This window comes from Lycium barbarum, chromosome 7, assembly GCF_019175385.1.
Source record: "Lycium barbarum isolate Lr01 chromosome 7, ASM1917538v2, whole genome shotgun sequence".
NCBI classification, from domain to species: Eukaryota; Viridiplantae; Streptophyta; class Magnoliopsida; order Solanales; family Solanaceae; genus Lycium; species Lycium barbarum.
Genome location: NC_083343.1, coordinates 379,717 through 393,940, shown reverse-complemented (window position 1 = coordinate 393,940; position 14,224 = coordinate 379,717). Strand labels below are relative to the sequence as shown.

The 14,224-nt window shown below is 35.0% G+C and overlaps 1 protein-coding gene across 3 annotated transcripts; it reads left to right on the top strand.

The window, feature by feature from the left end:
• Nucleotides 1-2,392: 2,392 nt before the first annotated feature.
• LOC132602812 (uncharacterized) lies at nt 2,393-13,436 on the top strand. 3 transcript variants are annotated; one of them, XM_060315591.1, is made up of 15 exons: nt 2,393-2,639; nt 5,736-5,815; nt 6,150-6,267; nt 6,387-6,565; nt 8,825-8,907; nt 8,987-9,171; nt 9,705-9,766; nt 9,933-10,041; nt 10,150-10,266; nt 10,539-10,658; nt 10,794-10,914; nt 10,996-11,152; nt 11,728-11,800; nt 12,525-12,652; nt 13,131-13,436. In XM_060315591.1, the coding sequence occupies exons 1-15, from the start codon at nt 2,417-2,419 to the stop codon at nt 13,251-13,253; spliced, it is 1,878 nt and encodes a 625-aa protein (XP_060171574.1). In that variant the 5' UTR covers nt 2,393-2,416; the 3' UTR covers nt 13,254-13,436. The 3 variants fall into 3 exon arrangements, with proteins under 3 accessions (XP_060171574.1, XP_060171576.1, XP_060171575.1); XM_060315593.1 differs by lacking the exon at nt 2,393-2,639 and adding an exon at nt 4,645-4,789; XM_060315592.1 differs by lacking the exon at nt 2,393-2,639 and adding an exon at nt 4,866-4,994.
• The last annotated feature ends 788 nt before the right edge of the window (nt 13,437-14,224 follow it).

Genomic DNA, 14,224 nt, shown 5'->3' with positions numbered 1-14,224 from the left:
CAATTTCAGGCTAAAACGTAACTGACAGTAACGTTTCTATAGAATCCAGGCACAAGCAGTTAAATCTTGCAAAGAATTCTTCAAATTACTAACCCTTCTGATTGATGTAATTATAAAACTTTACCGACAATATTGGTTACCCTTAAAAAAAGGTATCGATTAGCCTTACAAAAAGATACTGATTAGCCTTAAAAAAAATTGATTAGGATTAAAAAATATTGATTAGCCTTATAAAAAAAAAAAGTATTGATTAGCTAAATAAAGTAGCAGTTTTTCAATTTCAAAACAACACCAGCAGTGGGAAATTATATGAGCAGAAGTTGGTTAATTCTCCCTTTCAACATTTTCTTATACATTTTAAAGTGCAAGAGAGTTAAGACCCAAAAGAAATTAAAGATACATTGTCTTAAGTTTACAACAATAACTACTAGTAATTAGTGCTTATATATCACAGTCTTTTCATATATGAAAATTAAGAAACAACCATCTTTCATATCTACTGCTTAACGAAAAATACTCCATCTTCTAGAAACAAAACAACAGCTAAATTTGGTCTCTCAATTCACTTCGCTGGAACTAAATTTGTATAAAGCAAAACGGCAGCTAAGAATGATTTCCATCAAGTTGTAGACTAAGAGACCTTAGTGAATCATATATACTCTATAAGATAAAGCACTCAAATCAGCTAGGATAAAATAAAGCACTCAAATCAATGGAACATTGAAACCATTAATAAACCATAAAACGTTACTCACAGTAACGTATTAAACATAAAACGTTACTACAGTAATGAATTACCCTTTAACACCGTTAACCTTTAACTTTTTTGCCCGTTGAATTTTTTGAATAAAATAATGCATAATACGTTACTGCGGAATACGTTTATTCTACTTTTGTAAATTTTCAAAAGAATATATTATTTTGGTGAATTGGCTGAAATAATGGCTTACTTTAGTAAAAAAATCTAAATTTTGAAAATGCATCTATCTTTTCAGTATAAGACTTTTTTCTCGTTTTATTATTTGGCTTTTTATATTATGGGAACTTTGGATATTATATTCTTCACCTGTATTTTGAACGGAAAAGGCTCAAATATGCCGTCGAATTATTAAAAATAGCTCATTTATGCCATTCGTCAATAGTTTGGCTCATATATGTCATCGAGCTATCCGAAATGACTCATTTATGCCACTCATCAATAATTTGGCTCATTTATGCCATCGTTGTTACCAAAATAACTCATTCATGCTATTTTTGAATAACACTGGTTTTACAATACCATATATGACACGTGGCTTCCAACTAGATTATGGTTGTGGGTGGGTCGAGTCAGGTGTATGGATCGATTTTTTTTATTTGGAATTTAAAAATTAGGATGGTTTAATTAAATGATGTAGACCTCTAATTGGATGTCACGTGTTATATCCGGTATTATAAAATCGGGGTTAATGAAAAATGGCATGGATAAGTGATTTTGGTAACGGCAATGGCATAAATGAGTCAAACTATTGATGAGTGGCATAAATGAATCATTTTCGATAGTTTGATGGCAGAAATGAGCCAAACTATTGATAGGTGTATAAATGAGTCATTTCTGATAATTGGATAGCATATTTGAGCCTTTTCCGAATGATGAAAAGAAATTGACTTTAGACACTATTGGCATTAGTACGAAAAAAAATGATTGCTTTATTTTAGTGATAGAAGCAAGTTGTCTGCTTAGAATAAAGTTTTGTCAATAAGTAGTTTCATAAGCTCCAGTTATAATTTGATGATTGATCAAATGAAGCTTACAGAAACAAGATCGGTTTATTCGATTTACTATAATCGCATCACCAACAGGAGTGAAAACATACACATGCGACTTATAAATCACGTGAGTTTTCACTAATTTGATATTTATTGAACGTACAGTGATAACATCACACGTCTCAAATTTCTTAATATCTTTTAACAAAATTTATAGCCGCTTCCACAAAATATTCCATTTAGAGTAATTTTGTTTTTTAGATTATTACACTAGTGATAACTTTTAATTCTATATTTCAAATTAAGTAGATTCTTTTTTTTATCTACATTTGTGTCCATTCCCCTAAATGCAACCCCATCCACACATTACCATTCTATCATTCATAAAACACCATTCATTTATTTTTAGGATGATGATGAGTATTATTGTCATGCACTATACTAAGACAAGCACAAAAACACAAAAATATTAATGATATTAACTAAGTTATATAGCAAAATAATAGATAATCAAAATTTAGATACTCATCCTCATCCTCATGTTCTTCTTCTTCTTCACATCATCATCATCATCATCATCATTGAAAAAAACAGTTATTTTGTAATAGTAGTACATACACCAAAAAAAAAAAAAGGGGGGGGGGGGGGGGGGGGGGGAGGGACAAAAATGGATTATAAAGAAAAGAAAATAGATTCTAGAAAATCCATGATGACAGATAGAAGTACAACCTCAGTACTTTTAGAAAACCAACAGGGCAACAACTCTTCATATTACTGTTTTAATTCATTTCCAAAATCTAACGTGGAAATGACAACAACTACCCTTCTTCCAACAACTCTTCGTTCAGTATTTCTTGGTGTTGATGTTGGTACTGGTAGTGCAAGAGCAGGTGGAGTTTTCTTTTTTGTTTTTTTTTGTTTTGAATGGATATGGTGCTTGTTTGTATGAATTAATTGTAAAGTTGGGTTTTTTGTGGGGTTTTGAGATTGGTTATGGTGAAATAAAATCATGCTTTTTTTTCCACTTTTTTATGTTGACTTAATGGTGTGTTTGTTGGGTAGCAGGTGTTTTTTGAATTCTTGCAGTATTGTGAATATGGTGCTTGTTTGTATGAATTAATTGTAAAGTTGTTTTTTTTTTTTTTTTTTTTGAGTTTTGAGGTTGGTTATAGTGAAAAAATCATGGGTTTTCTGTGTTGACATTGACTTGATATGGTTATTGTAAATTTGGTGCTTGTTTGTACTACTACTCAATAATTTTGCAGTATTGTGAATATGGTGCTTGTTTGGATGAATTAATTGTAAAGTTGGGTTTTTTATGGGGTTTTGAGATTGGTTATGGTGAAAAAACCATGCTTTTTTTCACTTTTTTGTTGTTGATGTTGACTTAATGGTTATTTTTGGTTTTATTTTTTCCTTATTGGTGTGGATGTTGGTACTGGCAGGTGTTTTTCTTTCTGAATGAACTTTTGCAGTATTGCAATATGGTGCTTGTTAGTTGTTGGTATGAATGGTTGTAAAGATAGTTTCTTTTTTGGGATTTTGAGGTTGGTTATAGTGAAAAAATCATGTTTTTTCTGTTGTCGTGTTGATGTTGACTTAATGGTTATTTTTTGGTTTTACCTTCCCTTATTGGTGTGATGTTGGTACTGGGAGTGGCTGAGCAGGTTGTTTTTTATTCTGAATGAATTCTTGGAGCATTGTGAATATGGTGCTTGTTGTTATGAATTAATTGTAAAGTTGTTTTTTTATGGGGTTTTGAGGTTGGTTATGGTGGAAAGGTCTTTTTTTAAAATTTGAATTTGGATTTTGCAGTATGTAGGTTTGGCGCTTGTTGGTATGAATTAATTGTAAAGTTTTTTTTTTCTTCTGAATTTCGCAGTATTGTGAGTATGGTGCTTGTTGGTATGAATGAATTGTATAGGTGGTTGTTTTTTTTCTGGGGTTTTGAGGTTGGTTACAGTGAAAAAATCATAGTAGCTTTTTGTCTTGACGTTGACTTAATGGTTGTTTTTTTGTTTTGTTTCCTTATTGGTGAGGATGTTGATACTGGCAGTCAGTGGCGGACCCAGGATTTTATACAAGCGGGTTCAATTACTGAATAAGGATCGATGGTGATAACTAATAAAGTAAGCAACATCAAGCATAACACGCTAGATTTACCAGCTGGTCTTTTATTTGTTCTTTTTTGTTAGTAATGTAACATAAAAATAAAGTTATTTTAAACTCCACTCTTTTTTATTTAACAAAATTGAGAAATATTTTTTGAAAATAATCACAAAAAATATTTACATTTATTATTAAACAGATCTATCTAATTTAAAAAATTTACTTCACCAAGAATTTAAAAATTAATAGCTCTATGTAATTAACAAAATCATTTATAATTATCAGTGTTATTTATGAACGAAAAACAATATTAAAATGTTTTAAACAAAACAAAAATAATATAAAAATTAACTAAATTAAAATAAACTACAAACTATATATAGTTTCAACAAATATAGTTGCATGTTGTAGCAAAAAACTATGAAACAGAGTACCAAAATTCCATTTATAAAAAGTTTAATTTTTGTTTGAACTAAAATAGATTTTAGAATATTATTATTGAATTTGAGTAAGAAATCAAAATATAAAAGATGAAATAGAATAAAGAAAGACAACATAAAAGTAATAAATTTCACTAGCTAGCAATTGACTAGCATTAATTGAATATAGTTGGTCTAATGGTCAATTGTTTTGTTTTCTTTCCGTAAAATGGTTGGCCAATTGCCATGCCTAGGAGTACTGACCCAAAAACAACAAAAAACAGCCTGTGCAATGTTAGAAAAGAGAATCGATCCCCCATTGTCACTGTGGTATGAACCCACTTGACCATTGCTCCAGACCCAAAGCTTGTACTAAGTGGATTCAATTGCTTTTATATACAAAATTTAGTAATATTTTTCCTTCTATGAACAGTAAATTTCCGGACGAAGTGGGTTCAATTGAATCCACTTGAAACCACGTGGGTCCGCCCCTGCTGGCAGTGCTCGTGCAGGTGGATTTTTCTTCTTCTTCTTCTTCTTTTTTTTTTTTTTTTTTTTTTTTTAAATGAGTTCTTGCAGTATGTGAATTTGGTGCTTGTTGGTATGAATTAATTGTAAATTTGGGGTTTAGAGGTTGGTTATGGTTAAAAGTTCATGGTTGTGTGTGTTGACGTTGACTTAATGGTATGGGTGTTGGTACTGGCAGTGCTCGTGCAGGTGTTTTTTTTTTTTCTGAATAAATTCTTTGCAGTATTGCGAATATGGTGCTTGTTTGTATCACTTAATTGTGATTGGTTTTTCAGGGGTTTTGAGATCGGTTATGGTGAAAAAGTCATATTTTTTTCTCGAATTTTGGATTTTGCAGTATGTAAGTTTGATGCTTGTTGGTATGACTTAATTGTGATAGGTTTTTTCCTGGGGTATTGAGATTGGTTATGGTGAAAAAATCATGGGATTTTTGTCTTGATTGTTATTTTTGGTCTTTGTTTTTCATTATTGGTCGGTTGAAGCTGATTATGATTAGTGTTATGGGGCTTTTGATATTGGTTATGGTGGAAGAATCATGTGGATTGTTTGGAGAGAGAAGAATATGAGATCTTAGAGAATGATCATGTACACTTGAGGAGTAGCCTCAAATTCCCTTATTTATTTTTGGTGCACCCACGAGGTTCCTTTATCTGTAGAAAGTTGGATGTCTTTTGGAGAAAACCATGTCTTTTGTAAGGTCTTCTACCTTTTGGTATACTGCTTGTATATGTGCATGTTTTTTGCCCTTCTTTAATTGAAACTTATTACTTTGTCAAAAAAAGAAAAAAAGATACTCTTTTTAAAATAAGCAGATTTTGGCAGCTTGGCCAAACTACTAACAATAGCACTTTTGAAACGTTAAGTTTCTGTTGCTATTTTCAATGCTGATTGGTCTTATGTAATTAATGTTAAGATCACAATCTAGTGCAGGTCTCTTTAATGAGGATGGGAAGCTTCTAGGTTCTGCCAGTAGTCCAATACAGATATGGAAAGACGGTGACTGTGTTGAGGTCAGACATCAGTGAACATCACTATTTTAAGAATGGACATAGCTTGTTCTTGCTTGATGTTGTTTGTCTATATGGTTGATTTCCATCACTATTTTAAGAATGGACATTCCTTGTTCTTGCTTGATGTTGTTTGTCTATATGGTTGATTTCCCTCAATTTCTTTTAGTCAATTTTTGGTGGTTTTGTCACATTATAATATGTTACTTGATAGTAAGATGTTAATTAAAAGGTAGAAATGAGAACACCGTACTCTGTTTTTCTGAAGTAGTGCTTGATTTCTTCCTTTTCAGTTCTTTGTGCTTCTGATTTCATTTATGTGGTTTGTCGAATGCAGCAATCTTCGACTGATATCTGGTTAGCTGTCTGCACTGCTGTAAAAACAGCATGTTCCCTCGGAAACGTTTCCAAGGAAGAAGTTAAGGGACTGGGATTTGCTGCGACTTGTTCTCTTGGTACGTAGTCACTAACTGCTGCAGTTCATCTTGGTGAATCTGTCCAGTGTGTTGATTGAAGTATATAAATTCAGAATTGCGGTAGTAAATAAAATGGATGAATTGGTTCCTCTATGCAGTTGCTGTTGATTCTGAGGGTGAACCTGTCACGGTTTCATGGAGTGGTGATACTAGGAGGAACATCATAGTGTGGATGGACCATAGAGCTGTAAAACAAGCTGAGAGGATCAACGCCTCTAATTCACCTGTACTACAGTATTGTGGAGGAGGCGTATCCCCTGAGATGGAACCACCAAAGGTACAATACGAGTAGGAAGGACTGCTGTTTATGTCTCGGATCTTTTTTCGTGAATGAGATTCTTGATTTTTTAAAATACCATTTATTGGTTAGTTTAAGTGACCCTTTATGGCAATACTTCTTCTAGAATACAACAACAACAACAACAACAACCCAGTGAAGTCCCACAACGTGGGGTCTGGGGAGGGTAGAGTGTACGCAGACCTTACTCCTACCAAGGTAGGCCGGCTGTTTCCGAAAGACCCTCGGCTCAATAAAAACATAAAAAGAGGTCAGATAAGGCTAAGAGATTCAAAGCGATATGGAAATGAAGTAACGCAAGCGACACAGATAACATAGAATAATCAAAGCACAGGAAATAACAGATAATAGCATAAATCAGAGCACAAGAAATTATACTACGATAATGCGACTACTAATATTAGAATGTTAGTAGAATGTTAGTGATAATTTAGTCAAATATTAATTAGTCCCACATTGAAGAGATATAGTAAGTGAATAAGGTACTTCGCACCTCTCATATTACATCGTGCAGTCATCTATGTATCCAAGAATATCTTCTCTTGCTTTCACATAATATTAGACCCTCTACAATTTTGACAGATTCTAATTCACGCCGTTCACCTGGCTTGAATTTTCATTCTGTTTCTTAGTTTTATATTCTAGTCTCTTGCTGGACCGTACTGGTGGGATTGTGAGTCTTTCAGTGACTGCTCCAGTTGCAGGGGAATTTTACCCATTGGCAATTCTTCTGGCAAGTTCCGGTTTAGGCTTGGTGATTGTTCATTATAACGAACTTAAGTTGGTTTTACCACCTTGAGTATAAGGAGGAGTAATGATAAAATTTAGTGTCAAGTCAGTCCAAAATTAAAAAATATCATCTAAGCATTCTCCAAATTTCTTCTCTTGTTTCTCACAGTTGTGTAGTGAACAATGCTTTTCATCTAACAACAAAAACAACACATCCAGTGTGATCCGACAAGTGGGGTCTGAGGAGGGTAGGGTGTACAGTGACCTTACCCCTACCTTTGGTTGGGTGGAGACTCTGTTTCTGGTAAACCCCCCTCGGCATTCTTATCATCTAAGAGTTGTTGAAAAATAAAAAAACTTAACCTCACACTAAGAGTGGTGACATGGATGAAAAGTAAAACCAACAAGATGCCATGGTTCCATAGCTTTTTGGTGTTGTAACAATTAACAGTTCTGCTAGTTGTGTTATGTTTAATAATACAAGAGTTAGATATACAGATTGATACAATCTCATAGTACTATAGATTTTCTTGGACTCATCCCATTTGACTGTTCATTTTGTATTTAGTTCAAATTAACAGATAGCGTTTCTTAGCTTTTCATTGAAGTCGTATTTTATCATATTACAGAGTTTTCTCGTCACAGTTATCTATGATATGTTCCATCCCATTAGGCTTTAAGGAAGCTCCTTGCATCATTAGGAAATGCATGCTTTCTTTTTTTATGCCATTAGTTTGAGCATATTCGGGATAAGGTGGGGGTGGCCTCGGTGGAAGATAAGATGCGAGAAGCGAGATTGAGATGGTTTGGGCATGTGAAGAGGAGAGACATAGATGCCCCAGTGCGGAGGTGTGAGAAGTTGGCCATGAATGGTTTCAGATGAGGTAGGGGTAGACCGAAGAAGTATTGGGGAGAGGTAATTAGACACGACATGGCGCAACTACAGCTTACCGAGGACATGACCTTAGATAGGAGGGTTTGGAGGACCTAAATTTGAGTAGAAGGCTAGTAGATAGTCTCGTTTTCCGTTCTTATTAGTAGTCGCATTATCGCAATATAATTTCTTTTGCTCAGATTTCTGCTATTATCTGTTATTTCCTGTACTTTGATTATTCTGTGTTATCTGTGTCGTTTGCATTATTTCATTTCATATCGCTTTGATTCTCTTAACCTTATCTGACTTCTTTTTATGCTTTTATTGAGCCGAGGGTCTTTCGGAAACAGCCGTCCTACCTTGGTAGGAGTAAGGTCTGCGTACACTCTACCCTCCCCAGACCCCACGATGTGGGATTTCACTGGGTTGTTGTTGTTGTTGTAGTTTATCAAATGACAATATTATCTGAGATCAGTTAAATTCCAAGAGATATGCTCTTGACACCTTCACGCTTCTTGTTTTCTACCGTGGGAAGTCAAAACGGAAAAGTTGAAGTTTCTGCTTAATTACTTCCTTGATCATCATATCTTGCTATACTTTATCTACCTCTTGTTGATAGAAAATTGTTTTTACAGCTCTTGTGGGTGAAGGAAAATCTCCAAGAATCCTGGTCGATGGCATTTCGCTGGATGGATCTAAGTGATTGGTTAACATACAAGTAAGAAATAGCTCATGAACTATAACTTTGAAGTTTTAAACAGGAGGAGGCGATGTCATCTATTCTGTTAACTTATTAGAGCAACAGGAGATGACACGAGGAGTCTATGCACCACTGTCTGCAAATGGACATATCTGGGCCATGCACACATGCAGCAGATAAATGAGAAAGATTCCCGCGGTATGGAAGCTTGTGGATGGGATGATGGATTCTGGGAGGAGATTGGTTTAGGTGATCTTATTGATGGGCACCATGCTAAGATAGGTAATTCTTGGAGCTTCACCTAAATGACCAAAATTTATGACTTGAAAAAAAAAAAATCTGCATCTTATCTGAAGCCATGCTCCAATGTGAGGCTGTTGAAAGTGTCTTTGAAAATTGAGCAATGAATCTCGGAAACAGATACAATCACCTCTCATGTATGAGGGATTAGTTGCGGGGACTTGTCTTGTCTTACCAAAATAAAAAGAGGAAAATATGTGCATCATTTCATGTTAGGTTGCCAGCAGCATTTACTGATCTGTACCTCTTGGCAAACAGGGGTAGTTTCTGCTTCGCGTCCTTTTCCTTCATTTATTAATTTCTTTCTCTTTTTGTGTTTGTTTGTTACTGTTTTCTAATTTATTTATGGATCAAAATTTACAAATTTGCCACTTCAAAAATTGTCTATCTTTTGAACTTTTTAGGTAAATTGTCTCGAAGGGTCAATATTTATTTATGTTGTTCGTATGGTGGAAATTTTGATTTTAAGAACTGATTAATTATTCTTATCATGATTTTATGATAAAAATGTGCAGGGGGAAGTGTAGCATTCCCTGGTCATGCATTGGGTTCGGGTTTAACACTGAATGCTGCAAAGGTGAAGAATCTACAAGAATCAGATTCCTTCTTGATTATTATCAAAAGTGAAAAAAAGCACACAATCATCCCCAATGATGCAAGCATTTGTGGTTTTTTACGGTTATAAGCGCACTTACTTACTTCATGCTTGAGTTACTTTACTAAGGTGCTGCTTTATGTTTCAGGAATTGGGTTTGATGGCGGGGACACCAGTAGGTACTGCACTGATAGATGCTCATGCTGGTGGTGTGGGTGTAATGGAAAGTGTGCCTGCATCAAATTCTGAATCTATAGGTTATTATCATTGAGTAATTTCTGGATTATGTTGAATGATCAGAATATCTTTGCTTATATTGTCAGCTAGATTTACTTATTGATGGATTGTTACTGCATGTTTGAAAGATGATGAGGATGCTATAAGTAGGCGTATGGTACTCGTATGTGGTACTTCCACATGCCACATGGCAGTATCCAGGACAAAGTTATTCATACCTGGAGTCTGGGGACCTTTCTGGTCAGGTACACCTACAATTGCAATGTACTCCTGTTCCTTCATACCGTTTTTGTAGAAATGATGAAAATGATAAAATATCAAGGTTTAGGGGTTGTTCAGCATATGCATAGTCGAACTGACATTGTTATTGCTAAAAGCTGTATAAGAATTGCTTATGGTTAGATATTAGGTTCTGCATTTGGTCGAAACATTGGTTCCCATATTTTATCTGCATATCCTATTGCTTTTGTTACAAGCAAATGATGTTCCGTCATTTTGTTCTTCGCAATATTTACAGCAATGGTGCCCGAGTACTGGCTCACTGAAGGAGGTCAGAGTGCTACTGGTTCACTGCTAGACCATATAATTGAAAATCACGTCGCATCTCCTCATCTTGCAAATCGTGCTGCATCTCGAAGTAAGATGACCTTGATGTGGCACTTATGGAAATATTTCTGGTGCTCCTTGTCAAAGACTCCCTTGCAATTTGCTTTTTTTCTCCCCATTTTTGTGGTGTTCTCCTGCTTAAAGCTTAAAGTTTATCTTTTGCTAGGAATCTCAATATTTGACTTGTTAAATGAGATGTTGGAATCAATGAAGCAAGATGAGGGGTCACCATTTATAGCTGCATTGACTAATGATATTCATATTCTCCCAGATTTTCATGGTAACAGGTATAGTGCTGTAGAATTGGTTAATAAGCTTTTCACCCCGATTGCCTATCCGTTATAGATTACATGCAAATTTTCTGTCAGGTCTCCTATTGCGGACCCAAAGTCAAAAGGTACGATTTCTGGTTTGACACTGGACACTAGTGAAAAGCAGCTAGCACTTCTCTATCTTGCCACAGTACAGGGCATTGCATATGGAACCCGCCATATAGTAGAGCACTGCAATGCTAATGGACACAAGGTGAGGACTCATTTCCTGATAGTATTATGTATTGAATTGCTATTGTTCTCTTAGTTGGGATTACTTTTACTTTGTACTCTGATAGCTCATGTAGATTCTGATTAAAAGCAGTTGCAATCGCTAAATTTCCAGATTCATGCTTTCTGATAATTTTCATGTATAAATAAAGCAGCAGCTATGAAGGAAGACTTTAAGAAATGTCACCACACGGTTATCTGTCTGTAGTGATGTCAATATGCCATGTCGATACCTAGCCGATTTATAACAATCTTGGTCTAATAGCAGTGTCTTTGCATAGGAGCTTTAATGATTTGCTCGGATGGTTGATGAGATTTCTTTCTTTCTGATTATGATATTCAATTACATCTGACTAATTGGTGGAAAATGTCAGTGCCAGACACCTACGTTGAACTTCCATCTATTTGTTATTGATCACTTTGATCTTCTATTTATTGCTTTTGTTATGCTGAAAGCTTTTAGCATGAAGTGTATGTGCCTTTCACTTTGAAACCTGAACGAATATCACTGCATTGCTTGAAATGATCTTCTTCCTTGTATTGTTTCTTTATGTCCAGATTGACACACTACTTGCCTGTGGTGGACTTGCAAAGAATCACCTATTTGTTCAAGAGCATGCGGATATTATTGGTCTCTCTTTCTCCCCCTCTTTTTATGCTGTTTATCAATGAGTTGTGTGATCTACATGAAGTGGATGAATATATCATGCTGTGGATGCATTTACTTTCTGCATAAATACATTGCAAGAGATTATTAAATTTTCATTCCCAATCAGTTAGTCAGTTGAATCAAATTTAAATCAAAGCTTAAATATTATTCAGTTATCCAGTGGCCTGGGAGCTGCTAACTGGCATTTTTTTTAAGGTTTAGAAGTGAACCAGAGTTGAACTATTCTTCTTCTTTTTTTTTTTTTTTTTTTTGGTCAACTGTACTGAGTTGTCAAGTTTTCTCTTGAGCCGAGGGTCTGTCGGTAATAGCCTCTCTACCTTCCAAGGTAGAGGGGTAAGGTCTGCGTACACTCTTCCCTCCTCACACCCCACATTGTGGGATTTCACTGGGTATGTTGTTGTTGGTAACCGTACAGAGTTGAACTATTCTTGTAAAACGCACTGCCATTCCGTCCTTGTTGACGCCAGAAAAAGCAAAGCTTTGCTTAATATGCTCGTTTTTGACACCAGAACAAAAAATCAAAGCTTGCATAAATATCCTTGCTTGGACCTCGTCTAGAACAGCTTTCAATTTGTTTATCTTTCAGTATCTGCATGAAGCCTTCAAACTCAGTACTGAATAATCCTAATTTTCTGTGTGTTTTTGATATATTAAACAATTCCAAGCTGTATCATGTCTTGTGCAGGTTACCCTATCATTCTTCCTCGCGAAAATGAATCTGTGCTGTTGGGGTCTGCTATTCTTGGTGCTGTTGCTTCAAAGAAATATCCTACCGTTCGTGAGGCCATGAAGGCAATGAATGCAGCTGGTCAGGTCTGTATGTGACTATTGTACATTACCTTCTTGTTTCACACGAAGAGGAACCTTTAGCCAACATGTTGCTGCCTTCCTTTTTATATTTGAAAATATTTACTCCCTCCTTTTCAATCTAAGTGTCTTACTTTCTTTTTTAGTCAGTTTCAATAAGAATGCTCCTTTCTATTATATTACACACATCTTTAGTTAAGATCACAAGATTCAAAAGTCTCCCTTATTTTCTTTAATTTCTTTTCTAGTCAAACTAAAACACCTACATTGAAACGGCGGAAGTATTTATTTATTATCCGTTCTCTCTTCCTCTTGCAACATGCACATGCTTTTGCGTTTTTTTACTGTGCCAAACCAGATTCTGGTAATTTTATCTTAATCTTCCACTATGGACTGTACCTGGCGCGACCTCTTTGAAAAACGTATTTCCTTTAAGATTCATCGATCCTTACTGTCCTTATGGTTTCCATGCGCTTGATGGCAGGTTGTCCATCCGTCTAAAGACGCGAAAGTGAAGAAGTACCACAACGCCAAATACAGCATCTTCCGCAACCTTTATGAGCAGCAACAGAAGCATCGTTCACTTATGGCTGAGGCTTTGGCATGACCCTTTTTTTCTTCACGTCATTGAGGAACGAAGGAAGATGCAACGCCAGTGTCCACCCCCACCCCCAATTCTGCATTTCCTTGAACCATCATGTGGTGTACAAAAAAAGGCATTTGAAAATGTATCACCTATTCGACTATTAAAGAATGTACAGTTAAAACTATGATTGCCCTGTTCATGTCATATGATTTTCTTTCCCTATGGGGTTCTTCCAGTTTTAATGGCAAAACTTCTTTATGGTGTATATAACTTTGAAATTCATTTCAAAATGATTGCATAACTCAAAGTTAAACGAAAGAACATTACATAACAAAAGTAACAAAAATGGGAACTCATAAGAAAGATTAAGAAGCAACACAAGGATTGCACTACATATAAAGTAAATGAGAATTTTATGCTTTTAAGTTCCTAAAATATCAACAAATTCTGCTTTTGATTCTTGTGGTATATTCTAATTTGATAGATTGTGCACTTTTGATCCTTTCTTTTTGTAAGTTATTCCATATTTATTCAGAGTTAAATATGCTTTCACAATCGACATTAGAATTTGTTAATAAGGATAGATCAAAAGTGCAATAATGTCAAACCTACATGCTCCAAATGTTTACACCAAAACCTACAAATCCTTTGACTTTTTAATAGCATTTGATCTCTTTATTTTGTTTTGACTTGTTTTACCGACAACCTATTGTCAATTTCAATGTCATGTTCGTTGGAAGTTGGCGTATTCGTGTCTCTTTCACTAATTTCCACCATATAACATTATATTAGGAAGACTAGTCTTCACCAGTTTGAGCCATTGATTAACCGTTCTATAAATAATTAGACATCATATATGAAGACAAAAATATATCAACGCGCTCCCATTTCCCTAATGAGCTTGACTTTTAAACACTAGGGGTGTAAAAATCTTTATAAAAGATAACTTCAGAGATCTGTCCATAGTAAGTATAGCAAGTTACTCGAACTAC

Bases quoted from the DNA above. Each gene is read 5' to 3' on its own strand.
- LOC132602812 (XM_060315591.1), top strand. From the start codon at position 2,417: ATGGATTATAAAGAAAAGAAAATAGATTCTAGAAAATCCATGATGACA. The intron at 5,816-6,149 runs GTCAGACATCAG...TGTCGAATGCAG, and splicing joins AAGACGGTGACTGTGTTGAG to CAATCTTCGACTGATATCTG. The intron at 11,153-11,727 runs GTGAGGACTCAT...CTTTATGTCCAG, and splicing joins GCAATGCTAATGGACACAAG to ATTGACACACTACTTGCCTG.